This window comes from Perognathus longimembris, chromosome 28 (assembly GCF_023159225.1).
Source record: "Perognathus longimembris pacificus isolate PPM17 chromosome 28, ASM2315922v1, whole genome shotgun sequence".
Lineage (NCBI taxonomy): Eukaryota > Metazoa > Chordata > Mammalia > Rodentia > Heteromyidae > Perognathus > Perognathus longimembris.
In genome coordinates this window covers 85389025-85413396 of record NC_063188.1, presented here as the reverse complement: position 1 = coordinate 85413396, position 24372 = coordinate 85389025, and the positions used below count along the sequence as shown (strand labels likewise).

Here is a 24372-nt window from a genome sequence, read left to right as displayed (position 1 = left end):
AAAATAAAATACATGTGCAAAATCCAATGTCTATCAATTCCATTAAAATTGCTACATAGTGGGTTGTAGGTGTGGCACGGCAGTATTGTACCAAGCCCTGACTAACGTGAGACCGAGCAATATGAAGGGTTTTTAATGAAATCTTAAGTCAGGAGTGGTGGTACACACCTGTAATCTTAGTACTCAGGAGGCTAAAAGAGGAAGATTGCCAGTTGGAGGCCAACATAGGCCACAAAGCAAGACTACCTCAAATCTTCATTCCCTTTCCCAAGAAGCAACCCACCCTTTTTAATAGTTTGTGTTATACATCCTTCCCAAAATGTATGATAGTCAGTACATATATAGAGAGAGAGATATGTCCCAGTACACATATATATAGATATAGATATATGTCCTTTTTTGTACTGATTGAATTGTTCTTCCACCTTGTTGCTGAGAAACAGCTATTTTATCCTTTACAGGCTTATGACAACTTAAGTTTGAGTGACCATTTATTAAGAGCAGTACTAAATCTCTTGAGGAGAGAAGTTTCAGAGCATGGACGTCATTTACAGCAGTATTTCAACTTGTTTGTAATGTATGCCAATTTAGGTAAGGATTTAGGTTTTTCTAATCTGTTTATTAATGAGTTATTTTCAGTGATTAACTCATTTAAGTCAGTACATCGTATCTCTGCAGTAGACACAAATGAGAATCTGTCATACTCATGATTGTTTTGCTTTGTTGTTTTGATTTTATGGTATTGGGCTTGAGGAACCTTGGACCCTACCACGGGTTAGGCAAGTGCTCTTCCACTTGAACCACGTCTCCAAACCTGATCTTGACTGCCTTTTGAGCAGTCTAAATTGAAGAATATTCACTTAGGGTACTGGGCATATAGCTCATGGGTAGAGCATTTGCGTCATATGTGTGAAGCTCAGGGTTCAATTCCCAGTACTAAGGGATATGGGGAAAAGGGGACCCTTTTTCCACTGTTGGTAGGAATGTAAACTAATACAGCCACTCTGAAAGGCAATTTGGAGATTCCTCAAAAAACTGAACATAGAACTACCCTATGCTTCAGCAACACCACTCTTGGGCATTGCAAATAAGGATATTCATTGCTACAGTATTCATAATAGCCAAGTTACAGAAACAGCCCAGATGCCCCACAATAGATCAGAGGATCAAGAAAATGTAGTACATATACACAATGGAATTTTACTCATGCATTAGAAAGAAGTCATTTGCCAGGAAATTGATGGACCTAGAACAAAGAAATCAGGTTGTGAAGTAAGCCAAGTTCAGGGAAACAAACACGCATGTTTCCTGTTGTGTGGAAGCTAGACCTATAATATAAATTATGCATGATAACATATAGGGCTCAATGCATTTACACACAAACTGACAGAAGGAGGAGTATACGTAGGAATTCAAAGTGGAACCGGTGTGGGGGGTGGGGGTCAGGAATAGAGGGAGGAAGGGTAAGCAACTATAGTCATATTTATTTTTTAAATGAACTATAAATGTAAGGAGAAATATGATTCACGAGGCTGGGAATATGGCCTAGTGGTAGAGTGCTCGCCTCATATACATGAAGCCCTGGGTTCGATTCCTCAGCACCACATATATGGAAAAAGCCAGAAGTGGCACTGTGGTTCAAATGGTAGAGTGCTAGCCTTAGAGCAAAAAGAAGCCAGGGACATTGCTCAGGCCCTGAGTTCAAGCTCCACAACTGGCAAAAAGAAAAAGAAAAAAATGATTCACGTAAGCTATATGCTGGTGATTCACACCTGCAAACATGGCTATTCAGGAGGGTCAAGGAGGATAGCGGTTCAAAGCCAGCCCAGGCAGGCAAATCCACAAGACTTATCTCAAGTTAACATGCAAAAAAGCTGGAAATGGAGGTATGGCTAAAAATAATCCATTCTTCTTTCTAACATTCAGATCTTTCTTTTTGTACCAGTGTTTTTTGTTTTTGGTTTTTTTGGGGGGGGGTGGGGGGATTGTTTTTGTTTTTTGTTTTTTTGCTATGAAGCCCTGGGTTCGATTCCTCAGCACCACATATATGGAAAAAGCCAGAAGTGGCACTGTGGCTCAAGTGGTAGAGTGCTAGCCTTAGAGCAAAAAGAAGCCAGGGACAGTGCTCAGGCCCTGAGTCCAAGGTCCAGGACTGGCAAAAAAAAAAAAAAGTAAATGTTGACTGAATGAATAGTGTATTAATCCCAAAATGATCAATTTATTGAAACATGTCATCTTAGCGATTTCATCTGAAGGGGAGGCACTTATACACAGTGGAATTTTACTCATCCATTAGAATATGTCACTAGTTATTCCTCAACAGAAGAACATACTGCTTTTAGGAGCCAAGCACTAATGATTCATGCCTAAATCCTAGGCACTTAGGAGGCTGACAAGATGCTACAAAAAATATAGGTTGAAAGGGGTACTTCAAGGAGTAGAATGCCAGCCAAACAAGCTCTAGGCCCTGAGTTCAAACCCCAGTCCTGGGGAATAGGGCAGAGGTGGAAGCTTTTATGGAAAATGAGCATTTTTTAAAGAATTGTCCAATAAGGTTTACTCTGACATTCCATACATGTATATATAATGAATGCCCTCAATTATCCCCCCCCCCATTTTTTACAGTATTGACTGTATTTCACTATTTTTTCTTTTTTAATTTTTTTCAGTCCTAGGGCTTGAACTCAGAGCCTAGGCACTTCTCTCTTTTTGGTGGTTAATAGGAAATAAGAGTCTTGGATACTTTACTGCCCAGGCTGGTTACAAACTACAATCCTCAAATCTCAGCCTCCTGAGTAGGAATGGCAAGGATTGCAGGTGTGAACCAGAGGCACCCCACTCAGTCATATGGCCCTTTTAACTTAAAGAACATTTTACTTTCTATTTGTCCATATGGTTGATCATCTTTTCCAGCCTAGGCTACATAGTGAGTCCCTATATCTAAAAGAAAAAAATCCTACTATATTTAGTCATCCTTAAAGTAAGGTTTACTTATAGGTCAGTCCTTTTAGACTCTCTGGGCAATAGAAAGTTCTTCTCTTTGGCCCAGTATGATTCCAATGTCATAGTCTTGTTTAATAATTTTAATATTTAAATCTAGTATGCTCAGTTGGTGAACTTTGTACCTTGGTTAAATATGTCTCTGAATGTTAAGTAAAATAGGTTCTTCTGATCATAAAAATGATAGAAAAATAATTTTGAATTCTTTATTCATTAAGCTCTTGGCATCCTAATGTTTTCCACCCTCTCTTCCTGCTTCTCCCCTGTCCTTTACTCTAGGTGTGGCAGAGAAGACACAGCTGCTAAAATTGAGTGTACCTGCTACCTTTATGCTTGTGTCTTTAGATGAAGGTCCAGGTCCTCCAATCAAGTATCAGTATGCTGAATTAGGCAAATTATACTCAGTAGTGTCACAGCTAATCCGTTGTTGCAATGTCTCATCAAGAATGCAATCTTCAATAAATGGTAAATAGAAAGCCCTATTCTTGCCAATATGTGTATATGTGTGCATATATTTGTTTTACTGGATTAAATGTAATTTTGAAGATCTTTAAACACAAGGTAAGCCAGGACCCAATCTGAAAGAATATGCATGGGGAAGTTTATAATATTTTGGGTTCTGTAGTGTGTGTGTGTATATGTGTTCCTAGTTATTCAGGAGGCTGAGAACTGAGGATCATGGTTCAAAACCAACCAGGGCAGGAACGTCTGTGAGACTCTTATCTCCAATGAACCACGAGAAAAGTAGAAGTGGTGTTGTGGCTCATAGTGGTAGAGTACTAGCCTTGAGCACAACAAAAGCTCAGGGCCAGTGCCCAGGCCCTCAGTTCAAACCCCATGACTAACCAAAGAAAGTCCCACTGGCTTTTCTGCCTAGCCCTTTTTTGTAAGTTTGATGGGGGATTTTCCTATCTGCTTCCTACTGAGAGTGACACCTTGTTTATGAAGTAGTTGAAATAACTTTGCATTTTATTATCTAGTATACCTGATCATTATATAGCATATTACTTTCTCCACTCTGCATGAAAACTTGATTTCACAGTGCTATTCTTACTAAATGGATTATTTTCTGTTTTAAGTCTACATATTGTTATTGTGAAGAAGCTTATTAGTTGTTGTTCATCAATGCCAAATTTGTCTTCTAGGTAACCCTCCTCTTCCCAATCCTTTTGGTGACCCTAATCTATCACAACCTATAATGCCAATTCAGCAGAATGTGATAGACATTTTATTTGTGAGAACAAGTTATGTGAAGAAAATCATTGAAGACTGTAGTAACTCGGATGAAACCGTCAAGTTGCTCCGATTTTGCTGCTGGGAGAATCCTCAGTTTTCATCTACTGTGCTCAGTGAACTTCTTTGGCAGGTTAAAAGAAAAAAGTATTTATAAGTCTGTGATTTGATTTACTGTTCCTTTATTTTCAGTACTCACTGTCCTACTTGTTTTAGGTTGCATATTCATACACTTATGAACTCCGGCCCTATTTGGACCTGCTTTTACAAATCTTACTGATTGAGGACTCCTGGCAGACTCACAGGTAGATTCCTTCTTTTTTTTAATTGCCTGAGTAGACTTGCCCCCAGGTAATAGAAATAGCTGAAATTAATAGTCACTTTTTTGAGGTTGTTTTTTTTTTTTAAGTGTATGTCTTTAAAAAGTGAGAGCAAAGGCTGAGTAATTGGTGTAATCCTCGCCATTCAGGAGGCTGAGATCTGATAATCACAGTTCAAAGCCAGCCCAGGCAGAAAAGTACATGAGACTATCTCTAATTAACTACCAGAAAACCAGAAGTGCCACTATGGCTCAAAGTGGTAGAGCTCTAGCCTTGAGCAAAAGAGCTCAGGGACAGCAACCAGATCCTGAGTTCAAGCCCCACACCAACAAAAAACAGTGAGAGCAGAGATAAATAACAAGTACTCCTCCCCCAAATTTTATTTTCTCTTTATTTCTCCTTGTCCAAGCTTCACACTTAATATATTAATAATTGTTTCTTTTCAACGGAATTCTCTTTTTTTGGTAGGGGATGGTACTAGGGTTTGGCTGGCACATTACCACTTAATCCATGCCTCCAGCCCTCTTTTTTTGCTGGCTGTTTTGGAGACTTGAGTGTGGCAAGTTTTTCTGCCCTGTATGGCCTGTCCTTGAACTATATTTTTGGATATCAGCCCCCTGAGTAGCTAATTACAGGGTTGAACTACCAGAAATACTATTTTTAAGTATTATTGAGATAAAATTTACATAATTCAGGGACTGGGAATATGGCCTAGGGGCAATAGTGCTTGCCTCACATACATGAAGCCCTGGTTTCAATTCCCCAGCACCACATATACAGAAAACGGCCAGAAGTGGCGCTGTGGCTCAAGTGGCAGAGTGCTAGCCTTGAGCAAAAAGAAGCCAGGGACAGTGCTCAGGCCCTGAGTTCAAGCCCCAGGACTGGAAAAAAATAATTACATAATTCATAATTTTAACTACTTTGAAGTGTCCAGTTGAGTGGTGTTAAGTACATACACAGTGTTCTACAACCATTACCACTAATTTTGCAACATTTTTATGACTCAAAGGAAAATCCCTGCCCAATTACAGGTTACTCCCTGGCCCCCTCCTTCAACATTCCACACAACCCCTAATCTGCTTTCTACCTCTATTAATTCACCTGTTAGGTCATTTCATGAAAACTGAATCATTTTATATGTGACACTGTGCAGGCTTTTCCATCAGCATGTTTTTAAGGAACATGCATCAGCATTTTGGGTGTTTATGGCTATATCATATCTCTTTTTTTTCTTTTTGGTCTTGGGGCTTAAACTCTGGGTCTGGGCACTGTCCCTGAGCTTTTCAGCTCAAAGCTTGCTCTCTACCACTTCAAGCCACAGCTCCACTTCTGGACTTCTAGTGGTTAATTGGAAAAATAAGAATCTCATGGACTTTCCTGCCCAGGCTGGCTTCAAACCATGATCCTCAGATCTCAAACTCTTCTGAGTAGCTAGAATTACATGTGTGAGCCACCAGCACCTGGCCTGAAGACATGATTATTTGCGTTTCTCCGAATGCCCTAAATTCAATTCTGGTTATATATTTAAATTACATATCAATAATTTGGGACTTTTAGTAAATCAATCACACTGCTAGGTAGCTAGCTATATGATCTTGAATAAGCAGTTTTAGCGCCACTCATTTGTTGATTTGTTCAAGGGTTTAATAATCATACCATTTGTGTAGTGTTACACTAAATGACTAGATTGCAGACATCAGCATATAGAATAGACAGTAAATGTCAGCTATTACCACATTTTAAGAGTTTTTACCTTATCTCTGGTTCTCTTTCAGAATTCATAATGCCCTTAAAGGAATTCCAGATGACCGAGATGGGCTATTTGACACAATCCAGCGTTCTAAAAATCACTATCAAAAAAGAGCATACCAGTGTATAAAATGTATGGTAGCTCTCTTTAGCAATTGTCCTGTTGCTTACCAAATCCTACAGGTGAGAGGGGTTTATTTTCCTTGCAGTTTGGTAGAAACCTAAATCGGAACAAAAAATTGTGAATTAAAAGAAGAGATTCTTGAGAATATGGGAGTTCTTATTCAGTTACCTTTGAAGTATTTCAAATCCTCTTACATATAGGATTTTATTTTTTTTTTGAAGGGCAATGGAGATCTTAAGAGGAAGTGGACCTGGGCAGTAGAATGGCTTGGAGATGAGCTTGAAAGAAGACCATACACGGGCAATCCTCAATACACTTACAACAATTGGTCTCCTCCCGTGCAAAGCAATGAAACATCAAATGGCTATTTCTTGGAGAGATCACATAGCGCTAGGATGACTCTTGCTAAAGCTTGTGAACTCTGTCCAGAGGAGGTAAAAAACGCCACCAGTGTGCAACAGATAGAAATGGAAGAAAGCAAAGTAATTCTTTTATTTTATAGGCCAGTGTTTATGTTAATGTAGAAGGGGTTGTGTTGCTTTATAAAGTTTTGTTTGTTTAAATTAATGTGGGGATCTTCTGGAGAAATCTCCATTAACCTAAGAGATAATTTCTTAAAAAAAAATCAGAAATTTTTAGTTGCTTTCATTGTTTTATTTGCAGTCAAAGAGAATTTGTTAATAGGTTATATTTGTAGATTGATTTTTAAACTTTAGCTCAATTAGAAAAGGTAAAAAATGAGTAATGTTGCTCCATATAATTCTATTTTCTTAAATATTTAACATATTAGGAGCCAGATGATCAAGATGCCCCAGATGAGCATGAATCACCTCCACCTGAAGATGCCCCGTTATACCCCCATTCACCTGGATCTCAATATCAGCAGGTAATGCTTAACTTAAAAGGATGACCAAACTTCTCACTGTGACTGAAGTAATGAAGAAATTATAGACTAGCTTTAGAATCAAAAGAAGGAATGGTTAGGATGGGTTCATGGTACAAGATTGTTCACTGTATATGATTTTTATACACTGGATATTGTATATATGCTTATCTGAACTAGGGAAGGGAAAGAAAAATGAGGGTGTAACAAATAAAGACAAGAAATATACTCACTACCTTATTATGTAACTGTACCCCCTCTGTATATCACCTTGTCAATAAATTTTAATTTAAAAAAAAGATTAGGCCAAGTAGGTATCTTCTCTAGTTCTGGTAGTTAGTAAAACTGTGATGATTCTCTAAGGTATAATAATGAATTAAGAATTCTTTGAAGCTGTATACCATCCTAGCTACTTGAGAGTCTGAGATCTGTCGATTCTGAGCCAGCACAGACAGACAAATCCATGAGACTCTTTTTTTTTTTTACATGACTACAGAGAATTTAATGGCAGGGATGGGTTGGGGTGGGTGAGGGTAGGACTCTTAACTTGAAACAAGCTAGTTAAGTGTTAGAGGATAATTTCACTTTAGGTTAAAACAAAAAAACTACACAAGTATACACAAGCATCTGAAATGTCACATATAAAAACATCAACACTGGGGGCTGGGGATATAGCCTAGTGGCAAGAGTGCCTGCCTCGGATACACGAGGCCCTAGGTTCGATTCCCCAGCACCACATATACAGAAAACGGCCAGAAGCGGCGCTGTGGCTCAAGTGGCAGAGTGCTAGCCTTGAGCGGGAAGAAGCCAGGGACAGTGCTCAGGCCCTGAGTCCAAGCCCCAGGACTGGCCAAAAAAAAAAAAAAAAAGAAAACTAAAGAAAAAGTTCAAAAGGACAAGCTACCCAATGAATCATTACATAGTCTACTCAGTAGCTAGAACATAAAAAAAAAAAAACCACAACAAATAGAAAAGCGCCTTTGAATATGAGGAAAAATGGTTGACCTATCCCAACTCTGTATCTCCTATGAGGATAAAGATATTTTCAAATCTGCAAGATCTCATGAATGTTCCCCTTCTCAGGAGGCAAAGACTGTCGGAAGCACGGAGATTATGCACCACTTACAGCAAACAAAAAAAAAAATAAAAATAAAAAAAATAAAAACATCAACACTGGCAGTATTCCTGTGCAGTGTCCATGAGACTCTTTATCTCCAGTTAACCAACAAAAAAGCCAGAAGTGGGGGTGTGGCTCAAGTGTTAGAATGCCAGCCTTGAGCAATAAAGCTCAAATGTGAGCCCCAAGTCCTAATTTCAATTACTCGTGCATGCGCGCGCGCACACACACACACACACACACACTTTGGGGGTGGGATGTGGCTTAGTGGTAGAGTGCTTGCCTAGATTCCTCAGTAAGACATAAACAGAAAAGGCCAGAAGTGGCACTGTGGCTCAAGTGGTAGAGTGCTAGCCCTGATCAAAAGAAGCTCAGTAACAGTGGCCACACCCTTAGTTGAAGGCCCAGGACTGGCAAAAAAAAAATTGAGCTAGATGCAGATGGCTCTCATCTTATCTTCCTAGCTACTCAGGAAGCTGAGATCTGGGGATCACTCTTCAAAGCCAGCCCAGGCAGAAAAGTCCCTGAGAGACTCTTGTCTCCGATAAACTATTCAAAAAAGCCAGAAGTAATACTGTGGTTCAAGTGGTAGAGTGCTAGCCTTGGACACAAAGAGGCTCAGGGACAGCGCCCAGACCCTAAGTTCAAGCCCCAGAACCAGCAAACAAAAAAGTGTGCAGAGCCCTCAAAAGGTTTGAGATACATTATCTAAAGCATTCTTTCTTAGGTTTCAGGGTATAAACAGAAGCATACTGAGTGGTCAGGAAGTGCTTAGTCAACATATATATTTTTAGAATATCATATAGAAAATGAAGCCTAACATATTGGCTTGGCTTGTGGGGATGGATGGATATACAGCGCTCCATATAGGATTTAGGCATTTTAAAAGGGTAAAGAGCCAGGCACCAGGGACTGCTCATGCCTGTCATCCTAACAACTCACGAGGCTGAGATCTGAGAATCACAGTTTGAAGCCAGCCCAGGCAGGAAAGTCGATTAGACTCATATGTCCAATAAAACTACCAAAAAAGCTGGAAGTAGAGCGGTAGTTTAAAGTGGTAGGTACAGTGCTAGCTCAAGGACAGCTCCCAGGCCTTGAGTTCAAGCCCCATGATCAACCAAAAAAAAAAAAAAAAAAAGCTCAAGGATAACACATAGGCCGTGAATTCAGACTCCAGAAACTGGCAAAAATAAAAGTAAATGGCTGAAGAACAAACTCCACAAGAAAACTTACTTTGCTCAGTCCTGAGAGAGCTCATACTTTGATCATGCCTGGTTACTTTATTGTCTTCAACATTTTTGTTTTTCTTAACATTGTCTCTGTTCCTTACTGTTGCTCTTGCAAATCACATATCATGGGTACTCTTTCAGATTTATAATATAGAAGAAATCAGAAATCAGTATAGGCCAGCTCACAGATTGTTTGAGAAAAAAAAATGTTTTTTCTGATAACCAGAGGTAGACTATGGGGCTTATGCTCTCACTCTGCTTTCTTGCTCACAGGTGGTGCTCTACCCCTTCAGGCATGCCCCAGTCTGGCATTTTAATGGTTAATTGGAGGTGGAGTCCGGCAGACTTCTGCTTGGACTGCCAAGAGCCATAACAAGATAATGTCTTAATAATTGTCAAGCTGTTATACAACAGCTAAATTTTTGACATTTTCTAAAAATCACTTTGGACAAAGATTATATACAGAGCTTCAGAATCACTTGCTTTTATTTAGGGTTTGTATTTATACTAAAGTTTACCAGCTGTGGGAAAAATGTTTTAATCTGCTGATCTCTTCTCTCCTCCCAGAATAACCATGTGCACGGACAGCCATATACAGGCCCAGCAGCACATCACATGAACAACCCTCAGAGAACTGGCCAACGAGCACAAGAAAATTATGAAGGCAGTGAAGAAGTATCCCCACCTCAGACCAAGGATCAATGAAATGCACATAATTAACTGGTTCCATCAAGACTGTGCACCCAGGCCTTACAGTCCAACTTTTTTCTGTGTCTGGCTAATATTTAAAACTAGAAAAACTATTCCTAATCAACTTGGAGTGGAGAGTTTATTCACTGTCTTATCTGCAGAAATTTGCTGTCAATATATAACCCGCCTGCAGTGGAAAGTGTATAGTGTTTTGTAATAAATGGCCTGATGCTAATGTGTAAATGGCAAAGGTGTATATAGTATATTAATGTTTGACTGTTAATTCTTAAGCAAGAAACTTTTTTCTTGATGAGACTCACAGATCTACAAAAACTACAAAAATTAATTTTCTTGTTATACCCACTGCACTCTGCAACCAGTGTTGCCTGCCTTCTGGCAGTTGGATCAACTCCTTTACAAAAACAAAAACTAAATCAACAGTGCAACAAAACAGCCCACTCATGTCAGCCACACCGATAGTTTCATGTTACAAATCTTTGCCACTGGAATCACTTTTACTATGAACAAAGGCTGGTAACCTTTAAATTATTTGGTTGATGTGGAAAATTGGTGATGTAACATTGTTTCTAGATCTTTTTTCATTGCCTTTTTATTCTGATATTAGGTTACTATCTTTGAAGCTATAGTTAATGCTGTAACATTTAGCATGGCTTCACACCAAGTTAGTGTAGCCAACAGAGGAAAAAAATTACCATTATGACTGCAGTTGTCCTGAAGTGACAGCTGTATTGCTCAGAGCTTTTCCTTCTTATACCTAGAATATAAAATATAAAATGAGGAGAAAAATGTGACAGACAGTTTTCAGTTGCACATATATGTTCCTTTCCATGGTTAACAGTTTCTGGGTGGGACAAAGAACACATAAATATTGGTAATGGGAATTTTGAAAGATTTAAAACCAATATGCAAAACTTTGCTAGACCAGGAAGCTGGAGCATTATAGAAGACTGTATTTGGTGTGCTTGTTTTGTTTCTTTAGTAGAGCTTGTTAGATGAAATCTTCTAAAACTTTCCTTCTGCTGAAGCCCAGTGATGGAAGTCATCAGAATCCCACAGTACTTGGAGTACCTCTGCACCAAGATGTCTGGCTGATTTTTCTGCTCAGTCATAATTTTACTTGAAAATGAGAATTGTCCTAGCTCCTTTTCCATTATTCCAAAAATTTTAATGTTTAAAGCAGGGTCTAATTTTAAAAAAAATACTGGTTTAGTTAATAAAATTGAAGTTTCAAATTTCAGAATAAACATTTGATTAAAGACAAGGAACTCATCAGTTAATACTGTATTTCAAAGAGAATTGGTGACTTGAATGTGTGTAAATTTTTTTGGAATCTGTCAAAAAACACAAAAAACCAAATACCCCTGCAAACAGATACAGCCCACCCTATTTAAATATCTTGCTGTTTTATTTTATAGAAATTATTTTGCTGGATTCACAAATAGAATTTGATTTAAGAAGAAAATTTTGTCCTGTGGTGTTTTGGGATTTTTTTGGTTACTTTTTTTGTGTTTTTCTTTTTTTTTCTTTAGGACTACATATGGGAATTTAATTCTGTGCATAGCCTGCATAGGCACGATACCAAATTCAGGATTTCTATCACATTGAGTTTTTGGTGCACAGAAAGATTTGACCTTTGGCCCTTAACTAAAGACAGAAAGTAGAATGTTGACACTGTAAAGTTTCCTAACAATCAATCTTGTACTTTTTGTATGTTTTTATATACATGTGTATTTAATGAGCACAAGCTTGGTTGTATTTTGTACAGTTCAATTAAGCATAAAGGCTGTAGTTGGAACTGAACAAAGCAAGAAACAATTGAGCATTGCATTCTTTTGTGATTAAAAGGGGCAGGTACATAAGATAAAGCTTTAGGTATCTTGCTGTAAGCATTCTGTAATCTGTGCTTCTACGCTTTAATATTAGGACATTTTTGATATCAGATATTCTTTTATTTCAAGTTTTGTTTTTGTAGAGCTGGGGGTCCAGGGCCTGGAGCATGCTAGGCGAGTGCTCTACCACTGAGCTACACTCCCAGCCTGAATTTGCTTGAGCCAAGGTTGTACAGTGTTTGCAATTCCAACTGGAAGTTTGACCTTAACGTTCAGTTATAAGCTTCCTCAGCTAGTGAAGTAGACTAACCTCATTTGGACAACTTACTATTATACCATCTTACCATCTGAGAGGTGGTTTTAAAAAGTACGCAATGTACTTAATTTTAAAACTCAATGACTTCCTAGATAAGGAAAAAAACTTGACATTTTAAAAGGCTGTGAATTTTTCTCTTTGGAGGTGAATTCCTTTTGATTGCTTTTAATTTACAAGCCCGATACTGCCAAGTGAGGGCTCATGAATTCTGTTTCCCTCCATTTGAGTAAGATTGTGTTTGTTACCAGAGTGAGGGGAGAGTGAACGGTTATTTTTTGTTTGTGCGAATTATTTTCTATATATAACTCTTAGGCAAGCATTAATGTATAACCGGAAATTTTAAGATGCATGTTATTGTAAGAGCAACATAGTGGTGATTTTGAGGTCTTTTTCTGAGCATAAATGGCACATTTTACATTTCAAGTCTTAAAAGTGCCTGAATATTATTTAATTCTCCCTCAGTTTTTTGGGGTTTTTTTTTTGAGCCATGTTTCCTACTTTAAATACTTGTTGCTGAATTACTAGTTTGCCTTTGAAAGAAATATTCCCAGGTTTCTAAATGGCATGATTACTCTATAGAAAATGGTAGAATCTGTTAACGTAAAAACTAAAGATATTTTAGTTTTAAAACTGTGTGAATTAGGACTTTGCCCTATTGGGTCTAAGTATTTCAGTGTACAACTTGGTAAAAACCATATTGCTGCTGTTTCTAAGCCCTCTATCAACCAACCAAATTTTCATGTTCAGCATCATAGAGGCATAAATGAGAACCTAACCATATTTGGGGGGTTGTTTTTCTTCCCTTGATTTTTTTTTCTCAGTGATAATTTTCCAGCCTTGTGTCTTTAGCTATGTGTACAAATGTAGAATTATTAAGATGTTTTCTATTTTTTTCATGATTAATTTTTATTAGTAATAATTCTAATCATACTGGTTAAAAATGAGATTTTTTTATTTCAATTTTGTGAGGGAAAGCAACAGTCTGAAAATTCAGATGTCTACTTCAGAATAGCTCCTCCAGGTTTTTATTAGTATTCTTCCAGCTTACGTTCTCTCAACTATTTTACTTTGCTGAATTTTGCAGTTGATTTGGTGGATATATCCTGCCTTATTTAGAATTATAACTGGATAAGAAAATTGCCTTTTCATGATAAGTGCCCAGTTTTGGTCTCTAGTTTGAAGGTACCAGGACATACATACTACAGCAAAGGCAAGACAACACCTCTGCCCTAGCTTTTGTGTTACCAAGAAAAAGAAAACATTCAGTACTGGCTTTATCATAAGATTCAACCAGAATTGGTCCTATACCTACATGAGTGTTCAGTGTTTGAAAATGAAGTTTTGGGTGTGATAAATCACTACAGAAGTGCTGAATGTATTGAGAATTTGCTGCAGATTGTATTCATAACAATTACTTTGTGTTTGCAGAAATGTAGCTCTTTTCCTCCAAATTTACAGGTGTAAGAAAAGGGGTAGGTACACCACATTTTAAAGTCACATGAGTGCAAATTTTATTTTTTAAATCCAGATTCCAAAAAAAAAATTCACCACCCAAATCACACTTCTACTTGGCCTTTTACAAGCCGACAGACTGACATAAAGATTGTCCACAGTTCCTAAGATTTAGCACATATACAAAAATAAAACTTTATAAATTAACTTTTGGTTTTTCCTTTTATTTGTTCAGCTAGGATTTCTAGCATCCGAGGACTTTTGTGTGTGCTGGGGATGGAACCAGGGCCTCAAGTATGCACAGCTGCACCACTAATGCCTGAAAGGAATTTTTCTAAAGAATCATTTATAGATCAAAAGTGTTTTCATATCTAAGCAGTTTAAAATTTGACTTGTGATCTGGCTACTAATTTAATCATTCCTTCTAAAGAATTCAATAGTTAGTATTTCAGAGTTCTTTAAAATCTGAAATGAAACAGGTCATATGTTACTTCTCTAACACATTCCATCTGCTGTTTTTTCACTATCTGAAAAGTTTCCTTGTCATGCCAAGGAAACGAAGACTTCTATAGAAACCTATCATGTTTCCCAGATGTTGGGTTGCTTCAAGGACTAACGGTAAAGACATCACAAAATTTTGTGACATTTGGGCAAGAGTGCTTTCCTCGTATACATGAAGCCCTGGGTTCGATTCCTCAGTACCACATATACAGAAAAAGCCAGAAGTGGCACTGGCTCAAGTGGTAGAGTGCTAACCTTTTGCAAAAAGAAGCCAGGGACAGTGCTCAGGCTCTGAGTTCAAGCCCCAGGACTGGCAAAAAAAATTGTTAAATTGTGCTTGTGTGTGTGTGTGTGTGCGCACCAGCCCTGGGATTTGAACTTGGCCTAGCCACTGTCCCTGACCTCTTGCTCAAGGCTACAGCTCTGCCACTTGAGCCACAGCTCTACTTCCAGTTTTTTGGTAGTTTATTGGAGATAAAAGTCTCACTGACTTTGCTGCCCTGGGGCTAGTTTCAAACTATGATCCCTCAGATCTCACCTTCCTGTGTAGCTAGGATTACAGGCATGAGTGCCCAGCGTGCTGATGTATTATTGTTTAAGAAAATAGCAAAAATCTGCCTTTTGAATTAGATTTTCGATTTGAATGGGACCAAAAGTGTTTAGAAATTAGGTTGTTTTAATCACTAGATTTTCAAATATTTGCGTGTGTCTGTGTGTATGAGGTAGCTTAGGGATGGGGCCTAAGGTAATCAGTTTGCTTCCATTTCATATACCCCTCATATACATAGCCTGTGGATCATTTTACACAGTATTGCTGGTAGTCCTGCTTTTTGTTTGGTTAATCATGGGGCTTGACCTCAGGGCCTGTGCACTGTCCCTAAACTTTTTTGCTCAAGCTAGCACTCTATCACTTTGAGCCACAGCACCACTTCCAGTTTTCTATGATTAATTGGAGATAAAGAGTCTCTGGACTTTTCTGCCTAGCCTGGCATTGAACTCTGATCCTCAGATCTTAGCCTCCTGAGTAGCTAGGATTACAGGCATGAACCACCAGCTCCCAACTATAATCCTGTATTTTACTTTGGAAGGGTTTTTGTTTTGGTTAGTGCTATAGCTGGAACCCAGAGCCTAGCACAAGCTAAGCAAATAATCTAACACAGATTTCAGACCCATGATAAAAGCATATTTTAAAGATACTTCATTTAAACTTAGAACTTCTAATTTCTAGTTCTGGTCCATTGACACTAGAAAGAATGTATAACAAGCATTTCAGATACCACTTTTCAGGAATATCAAAACATGGGAAATCAACCTGGTAATGAACTATGTCATGGCAAACACCTTAACATTTGGAAATTGAAGGTTTTAATGTGGCTTTTTCTTACATTGCTTATTTGCTTTCAGGGCAAGGCAAATGTAGGGAGAAAAGGCTTCATGGAATTAAGCCTCTGTTAAGTTATCAAGCTTAGTGAAGTGTCTAGCCATCCACTTGAGATTGTGTGGGAACCTCCCATTCTGACCTACGTAGTTACTATAGGGAAACTGCGCCTCTGTGCCCCTTAGTGTGGCTCAACTGCCCTGGACTGAGCTGCATGGCAAAGCACTCCCTGTGTTAGAAAATAAAGACACTGGGGCTGGGACTATGGCCTAGTGGCAAGAGTGCTTGACTCATATACATGAAGCCCTGGGTTCGATTCCTAAGCACCACATATATAGAAAACGGCCAGAAGTAGCGCTGTGGCTCAAGTTGCAGAGTGCTAGCCTTGAGCAAAAAGCCAGGGACAGTGCTCAGGCCCTGAGATCAAGGCCCGGGACTGACAAAAAAAGAAAAGAAAGACACCCCCAACTGGCTTCCTTGCTTGTCCTCTCCCCACTATCTTCCCTCCCAAAAGGTGGGAGCTGGGCCAGGAACATGGCCTAGTGGTAGAGTGCTTGCCTCGTATACATGAAGCCCTGGGTTCGATTCCTCAGCACTATGTATATAGAAAAAAAGCCGGAAGTGGCGCTGTGGCTCAAGTGGCAGAGTGCTAGCCTTGAGTGAAAAGAAGCCAGGGACAGTGCTCAGGCCCCAAGTCCATGCCCCAAGACTGGCAAAAAAAAAAAAAAAAAAAAAAAAAGGTGGGAGCTACTAGACACTATGAACAGTAAAAAAAAAAAAAAAAAAAGTTTCTCCACAGAAGCCTTTGGAGCCATTCCTTGCTAGGAGAATAGAAATATATTCTTTTTTGTGGGTACTGGAGCTTGACCTTGGAGCCTCAAGCTCTGACAACTTTTTCACTTGAGGTGGTGTTTTAACACTTGAACCACATTACTACTTCTGGTTTTTGAGTGGTTAATTGGAGATAAGAACCTCAATTGGAGATAAGAACCTCATGGAGTTTACTGCTCAGGCTGGCTTCAGACCTTGGTCCTCAGATTTCAGCCTCCTGAGTAGGATTACAAGTGTGAGCCAGCAATGCCTGGCTGAAATACGTGTGTGTGTGTGTGTATGTGTGTGTGTGTGTGTGTGTATGAATATTGGGGCTTGAACTCGAGGCTTGGGTGCTGTCCCAAGCCTGGCACTATACCACTTGAGTGACAGCTGCACTTCTGGCATTTTGATAGTTAATTGGAAATAAGAGCCTCATGGCTTTCCTGCCATGGCCAAAATATATTCTTGACAGTGTTGTGCCCCCTGTCATCTTAAAATAACTTGCCAGCTGGGTGCTGGTGGCTACTCAGAAGGCGGAGACCTGAGGAGCACAATTCCAAGCCAGCTCAGGCAGGAAAGTCCATAAGATTCTAATCTCTATTCACCACAAGAAAACCAGAAGTGAAACTTTGGTTCAAAGTGGTAGATGGGGAGCTGGGGATATGGCCTAGTGGCAAGAGTGCATGCCCTCGTATACATGAGGCCCTGGGTTCAATTCCCCAGCACCACATATACAGAGAATGGCCAGAAGTGGCGCTGTGGCTCAAGTGGCAGAGTGCTAGCCTTGAGCAAAAAGAAGCCAGGGACAGTGCTCAGGCCCTGAGTCCAAGCCCCAGGACTGGCCAACAAAAACAAAAACAAAAAAAACCCAAGTGGTAGATGGCTAGCCTGGAGCAAAAGGGCTCAAAGACAGCCCAGGTCCTGCGTTCAAGTCTCACAACTGACAAAAAAGCTACTTGCCATTTATACTGCTGACATCTCAAAACTTTCTCCACACCAGCCATTGCAACACTGGGTACACATTTGGACTTTGGAAGTAAACGTATGGCCAGGTCTTAAATCTGGTCCTTTGGATAGATTCAGAAAGAAGCATTTGGTTCATGAAGGAAGGCACTGAATGGCCTTTCTGAATGTGAGTACTGCATGCTCAAAGCAATGAAAGGGGGAGAGTTGCAAGGTGCTAGAAAACCAGGTGAATGTAGAGTGCATTGAGGTAAAGTCCTTCACAGTACATTCTCCCCCTAAGGTGTGTTGATGGTTAGGGTGTATCCTTGACATACTTCTTGATGCAACTTAATGTTTTGTTGGAGATTAAGGAAACATTTTCAGGCTGTGCTTAGCATAAGAAACATATTGGCTGCTTAAATTTGGTGAGTCTAATACTTTTTATTGAAAATACACATCACTAACTTGTTCTTTTGGTCATATACTTTTTTTGTTGGTTGGGGCCTGGGACGCCATCCCTGAAACCCATGCTCAAGACTAGCGCTCTACCACTTGAGCCACAGTGCTACTTCCAGTTTTCTAGTGGTTAATTGGAGATAAGAGCCTCATGGACTTTCCTGCCCCAGTTGGCTTTGAACTGCACTCCTCAGACCTCAGCCTCCTGAGTAGCTAGGATTACAGGTGTGAGCAAGCAGCACCCGGCTCAGCTATATACTTTTAAGAAGGAGGCTGAGGGCTGGGAATGTGGCTTAGCTGTAGAGTGCTTGCCTAGCGTTCATGAAGCCCTGGGTTCGATTCCTCAGTACCACATAAACAGAAAAAGCCAGAAGTGGCGCTGTGGCTCAAGAGGTAAAGTGCTAGCCTTGAGCAAAAAGAAGCCAGGGGCAGTGCTCAGGCCCTGAGTTCAAGCCCCAAGACTGGCAAAAAAAAAAAAAAGGAGGCTTCAGCATGGTGGCTCACACAGTCGTTTATATCATAGAGGAGATGTTTTAATGCCACGATCTTTACATTTAGCTGCTTTTTTTTTTTTGCCAGTAGGGGCTTGAACTCAGGGCCTGGGCACTATCCCTGAACTTCTTTTTGCTCAAGGCTAGTAGCACTCTCAAAGTTGAGCCACAGCGCCACTTCTGGCTGAGGAATCGAACCCAGGACTGCATGCATGCTAGGCAAGCACTCTCCCACTAAGCCACATTCCCAGCCCTCAGCTGCCTTTTTATAAGTCCAGAAAGAAAGGGGAAATACAGTTGCAACCTCAAGAAAACATGTGACCTGACTCTCCCACTCCATAGTGAAGTCTGGAGTCATTAGTATAGCGCTTAAACCACTTTTGGGTTTTTTTTGCTGAAGCAAAACAGAAGCAAGGAAAAAAGCTGGGCACTCAAGCCCCACTGCAGCTGAGTCCATTAAGCCATCTTGTCCTGCAGTCACTGTTTATGGCCTGCTTGGCTAAAGTGGAGGGGCGGAATGGGTTATTTTAATCTTGCACATCTGCTTACTGACATACAAAATCTGACATGTACATTACATTTTGTCTAGATTAAAAAGGAAACTAGCATCTTAGGTCAACGTGGCGAGGAGCAAGGATACAGGACACCTCCATTGTTCTCGGCAAGCCCGGTGAGGAATCGAGCGAGGCGCTAAACAAAAGGCGTCGCGGCCGGAGCTAAGGCAAGCCCGCCCACTTCTGCCCTCAAGCGCAGAGGTGAGAGGCAAGGCCCATCCAATCGAAAGGGAACTTTCGCGCTTGAGTTCCCAGGCAGGGACATCCAATCAAAAAGCGCTTTGTAACAGGGAAAGCGGAAGAGGAACCCTCCCACTTCCTCCCTGGAGCTCTGAGGTGACGCAGGTCCAATCAGAAAACAACTTCCGCTCTGGGGTTCTCAGACCGGGCAATCCAATCAAAAACTGCTTTACAAAACGGACAGCGGAAGGCAAACCCTCCCACTTCCCCCACACTCCCGCCCTGGTGCTCTGACGTGGAGCGTGTCCAATCAGAAAGAAACTTCCGCTCTCGGGTTCTCGGGCGGGAAGATCCAATCAGAAAGCGCTGTACAAAAAACAACGCGGAAGTCACGTCTTCCTATTTCCGTCCTTAACGCCACATTCAGGGGCCAATCAGAAGGGAGTTTAGAGAGCTCGGGTTCTCAAGTGGGAGGAACGATCCGCGATGTCCTCGGCGCTCGCGTAGCCACTGCTTAACCAATCAAAGCAAAGATACACTCCCTTAACAGGGAGGGGAATGGCGACCGGAAATCTGGCGGCGGAGACAAAGGGACTACGCATACCCAGTCAGGAATTTCCCACTTCGGATAGTCGCCACTCACAAAATGTTTTCGCTTCTGAATAAATGTACTGCTTTTTTAAATTCATATAGTATTCTGTACATCACTTGCAGCTGTTTCTTACAATATATGTAGTGTGAGCTCCCATGAACAGTAGCTATTGCTCCAAATGTTACTTTTTTGTAACTGATTTTGAACCTCATTTAAAAATGACTAATGAAAAGCTGGACTCAGGTTTCCTGTTGTTCCGATGAGGAGATTTCTGGTATCCCCAACTTGGAATGAGGACAAAAAAATGGATTCATGTGCTCTTCAAAAACAAATCCCATGAGAAATAAAGGGCAGCTCATATTTTCAAGTAACAGCACGATGTACCCTGACTCAGCACCCATTCATCCAGTTCCTCCCTCAAAAGCTTGAAAATGGATACACAGGCCAAAAAGGCGATATACCACACAGACAGCAGAAGGGGAATGGGGAGCAATGCGTTTGACTCAGGCAGCCTTTGTGGTTCCTCACCTATCTGTTCCCAATGTGTACACACACGAACCACTGTGCTTGAGCTGGTGGATCACTCCTGTAATCCTAGTAACTCAGGTATTGATCCGAAGATCATGGTTCAAAGCCAGCCTGAGCAAGAAAGTCGAGTAACAGTCTTCTCTCCAATTAACAACCAGAAGGCCTGAACTAGAGCTCTGGCTCAAGTGGTAGAGTCCCAACCATGATCATAAAAGCTCAGGGACAGTGCTCAGGCCGAGTTAAAACCCCAGTAGACAGACAGACACACAGACACACTACCTACATTATGTCAAGTAACTATTTTTGTAGTAATTTAATAGCCCCCCAAACAAGCAATTCCACCACAATGCAAAGATAATTCTGACTTTGTAGGACCAGCAGCTGTTTTGATGGCTGGACTTCCCACAACTAAACCACAGAAACCACTGAATAGTTACTGACATGTGCAATTAGCAGTGCAATAGCAAGCAGGATTCCTTCTTTCTTCTTTCTTTTGTGTCAGCACTGGGACTTGAATTCAGGGCCTAGGCATAGTTCCCGAGCTTTTAGCCACAGCTTTACTTCTGGCTTTCTGGTGATTAATTGAGATACTTTCCTGCCCAGGCTGGCTTTGAACCACAATCCTCAGATCTCAGCCTCCTGGGTAGCTAGGATTCCAGGTGTGAGCCACGGGCCTCTGGCTGGTATATGGTGCTTCTATTCACAATTGCCAAAAGGTGTAAACAGTTCTAGTGTGCGTGGATGAATGGATAAAGAAAACAGGGCTGTTTCCATGCAGAGGACTGTCACTATGCCACAAGAAGGAAAGAAACTCTGTCACATGCCACAACAGGCGTAAACTTTTGAAACATTCTGAGTGCAAGAAGCAAGGTACAAAAGGCTACCTGGTACATGCCTCCATCCTCCGACAGATGCAGATAGCAGCTCCACTGAGCCACTGGCCCCAGGCTGGCACAATGTGTTTCTATGTGAAGTCTATAGTGCTGTGTTCGCTGGGGAACTTGCCAGCTTTGCCTATCAGGGGCCTGGGCCCACAGCCACAAGGGCCTTTGCCTATGTCTGGGGTCAGGGAAAGAGATATAAACTCTTCAATGGGGGGAGGGGCAGTGGGCATACTCCCTGTGGCCATGACCCCGCCCTGCCCCAGCCTAAGCCTGGGTCAGAATCAAGGTCGGGGAGAAGCCAGGCCTGGTTAGTGTATCAAGTCCACACACACACACCCCCCCCCGCCCGCACCCCGTCCGCTTCCCCCTCCCTCCATAAGCCCTGGCCACTCCAATGACCTGGGGATTCGGACATGGCGCCCTCTAGGGGCCGCAGGGTTACACGGTCCATAAGGGGTCAAGTGGGGGCAGGCCTTGTTCCGGATCAAGGCCAGGTTGGGGGGAACTTCCCTGGCAGGCTTGAATTCAGGGCCTGGGCGCTGTCCCTGAGCTCTTCAGCTCAAGGCAAGCTCTCTACCACTTAAGCCAAAGCGCCACTCCCGGTTTTTTGGTGGTTACTTGAAGATGAGTTTCTTGGACTTTCCTGCTCGAGCTGGTTTTGAGCCATGATCCTCAGATCTCAGCCTCCTGAGTGGCTAGGATTACAGACGGGGAGCCACCAGCACCCAGCTTTTTTTTTTTTTTTTTTTAGGAAACAAACAGTGCAATGGTCATTACATATTCACCCATACCTAGGAAACTACAGAAGCGGTGGCATCAGGCTATTCACTTGCCCAAGGCCCACTGGGACCCTTGCAGAGAACCCCCAAATGAATGCCTCTGATCATAAGTGTTGGTAAAAATTTGCAACCCAAACAGGGAACTATTTAGACTGCAATCGGGTAAGATTGCCATCGTTTTCCTACTGTGCCACTCCCGGCAGGGTTCTGAAACATTGGAAATGCCGAAGGACTTTAGGAACTGAAGCGGAGTTGGGGCAGGGCGGGGCGGGGCGGGGGGGGGGGGGGGGAGGCAGCTGCCAATGGCTCACATCTGAAATCCTAGCTACTCAGGAGGCTGAAATCTGAAGATCACAGTTCAAAATCAGCCTGAGCAGAAACGTGGATGAGACTGTTAGCTCCAATTAACTAGCATAAAACCGGAAGTGGCACTGTGGCTCAGGGGATGGAGCACCAGCCATAAGTGGGAAAACAAAGCTCCGGAACAGCTCCTAGGCCCTGAGTCCAAGGCACAGTATCAGCAGGTGCTTGCACGCAGTACCTGCTTGCGCGCGCACACAGTGCAGTTAGAGCTCCATGTGCTGTGACTTTCATCTTTCATGGACTGAGTCGCCCCGTTTAGTTATTACTGGCCATCATCCTGGATAGGAATGACTTCCAGGAATAATCTAACTAGCCACCAACACCAAGGCACTGAGCTAGCTACAGCAGTTGGGATGTGGGTGGTGGCAGAGAAACTAGGTAGGTTGAAATGTACAGAGTCAGAAGCTAGCCTGTGGAAAATTCTTCCAATCATCAACTATAAAAACTGGTGAGCAGATCAAAACAGAAGTTTTTCCTGTCCAGAACATAATAATGATGCCATGGATATAATTACAAACTTGTGTGAGCACACTGAAAGCGAAAAACAAATGTGAACAAAATGTAAAAAATACTAATAAAAAATTACAAACTTTCCATACATTGAAGAGATTTGTTTTGTTGTTGTTTGCTTTGTGATACCGGGATTTGAACTCAGGGTCTTATGCTTGCTTGGTGCTCTACTACTTGATCTATACCATCAGCCCACAAGAAGAGAGAAATATTAAGTAGAGGTAGTATATGACCTCTTAGACTGTTTAACAATCTACTTAATAGAACATAGTGAGAAAAAATTAATTTGACTAAAATGCCAACACATTTAGTAACAGCTTATTCCAAGGAGCATTTTTAAAGAAATTCAGCTTATTTTATTAAGTCAATTTTCCTGCTGATTTCTTTTTTCCATTCCTTTAGTTCCTCAAAAAAATAGTTCCTCAAATTTCTTTATTCCTCAAAAAAAAATGGCAAGAGGACAACTTTGGGCCATCATTTCCCCAGACTCTCAGACAGATGAGATAGATTGTCATGATCTATTATGGAAACGTGAATTTAAGCTTTCTTTTTTTTCTGCTAGTGTTTCATCTACTAAACTTCTGTTCCATAGATATTTGTAGAAAGAGGAGTTAAAAAAATAACTGTAATGTTCAGACTTAAATGATACAACAAACCTAGAGAGAGGGCACAAGTCCTATGACTTTGTCTTTGTTGTTTCCCCTCCCCCAGCATGTCTCAAAAGAAAGAAGCATAAGGATATGCCAGATGGTGAAAAATAGGTTTACATCACCAAAATAGGGTTGCGTTTATTAACAACTCAGCTAGTATTGAAGCCAGAAGGCGTGAAATCTCGCCTGGGTGAGAACGTCACATTTAGCCTCCATCTTGGCACGCCTGACCCTTCCGCTCCGTGGACTGTAGCTTGGTGGCCAAGATCCTGCCTGGAGGTGTCGCTGCAGGCTGACTCCTGCGGGACAGGGCTGCCAGCACCCCAAGCCTGGAGCACCGGGGCCTGTACCTTTAAGAGCCAGCTGCCCCTCCCCCCACCCTGTCCCACCCCTCCCCTTTCTTCCCATAGGCCCCGCCCCCTGCCCAGCACCCTCTAACTCACCCCCACCTCCTTCACCCTGGATTCTAACATGTGAGAACCAATCAGATTGAAGCCTTGATCCTCCGGAGTCCTAGGCTTCTTCAGCTCTGTGGCCCACAACATCATCTTGGCGGTTTCCCCAACCATCAGCCACTAGTCAATCACCCCCAAGCCAAAACAGCACCCACAAACTTGCTGAAGTCGGGATGGGGTAACAAGGTCCTGAGGAAAGCAGTTACAAAGCCAGCCCAGATTCAAGAGCGCTTCTTCCCTCCCTCCCCCCTCCTTTCTCTCCCTCCCTCTCCCCTCCTTTCTCTCCCTCCCTCTTTCTCTCTCCCCCTCCCCTCTCCCTCCCATCCCCCT

At 41.5% G+C, this 24372-nt stretch overlaps 1 protein-coding gene across 4 annotated transcripts in view; it reads left to right on the top strand.

The window, feature by feature from the left end:
- Positions 1 to 14170, top strand: part of Usp9x (ubiquitin specific peptidase 9 X-linked) — a 109537-nt gene extending 95367 nt beyond the window's left edge. For 2 of the 4 annotated variants that reach the window (XM_048336802.1, XM_048336803.1), the window contains exons 38-45: positions 462 to 591; positions 3280 to 3465; positions 4146 to 4366; positions 4450 to 4538; positions 6329 to 6485; positions 6648 to 6908; positions 7217 to 7312; positions 10223 to 14170. In XM_048336802.1, coding sequence (XP_048192759.1) covers positions 462 to 591; positions 3280 to 3465; positions 4146 to 4366; positions 4450 to 4538; positions 6329 to 6485; positions 6648 to 6908; positions 7217 to 7312; positions 10223 to 10360 — 1278 coding nt within the window. In that variant the 3' untranslated portion in view covers positions 10361 to 14170. The remainder of the gene's footprint in view (positions 1 to 461; positions 592 to 3279; positions 3466 to 4145; positions 4367 to 4449; positions 4539 to 6328; positions 6486 to 6647; positions 6909 to 7216; positions 7313 to 10222) is intronic. The other 2 variants (XM_048336805.1, XM_048336804.1) reach the window with 1 other exon arrangement.
- The last annotated feature ends 10202 nt before the right edge of the window (positions 14171 to 24372 follow it).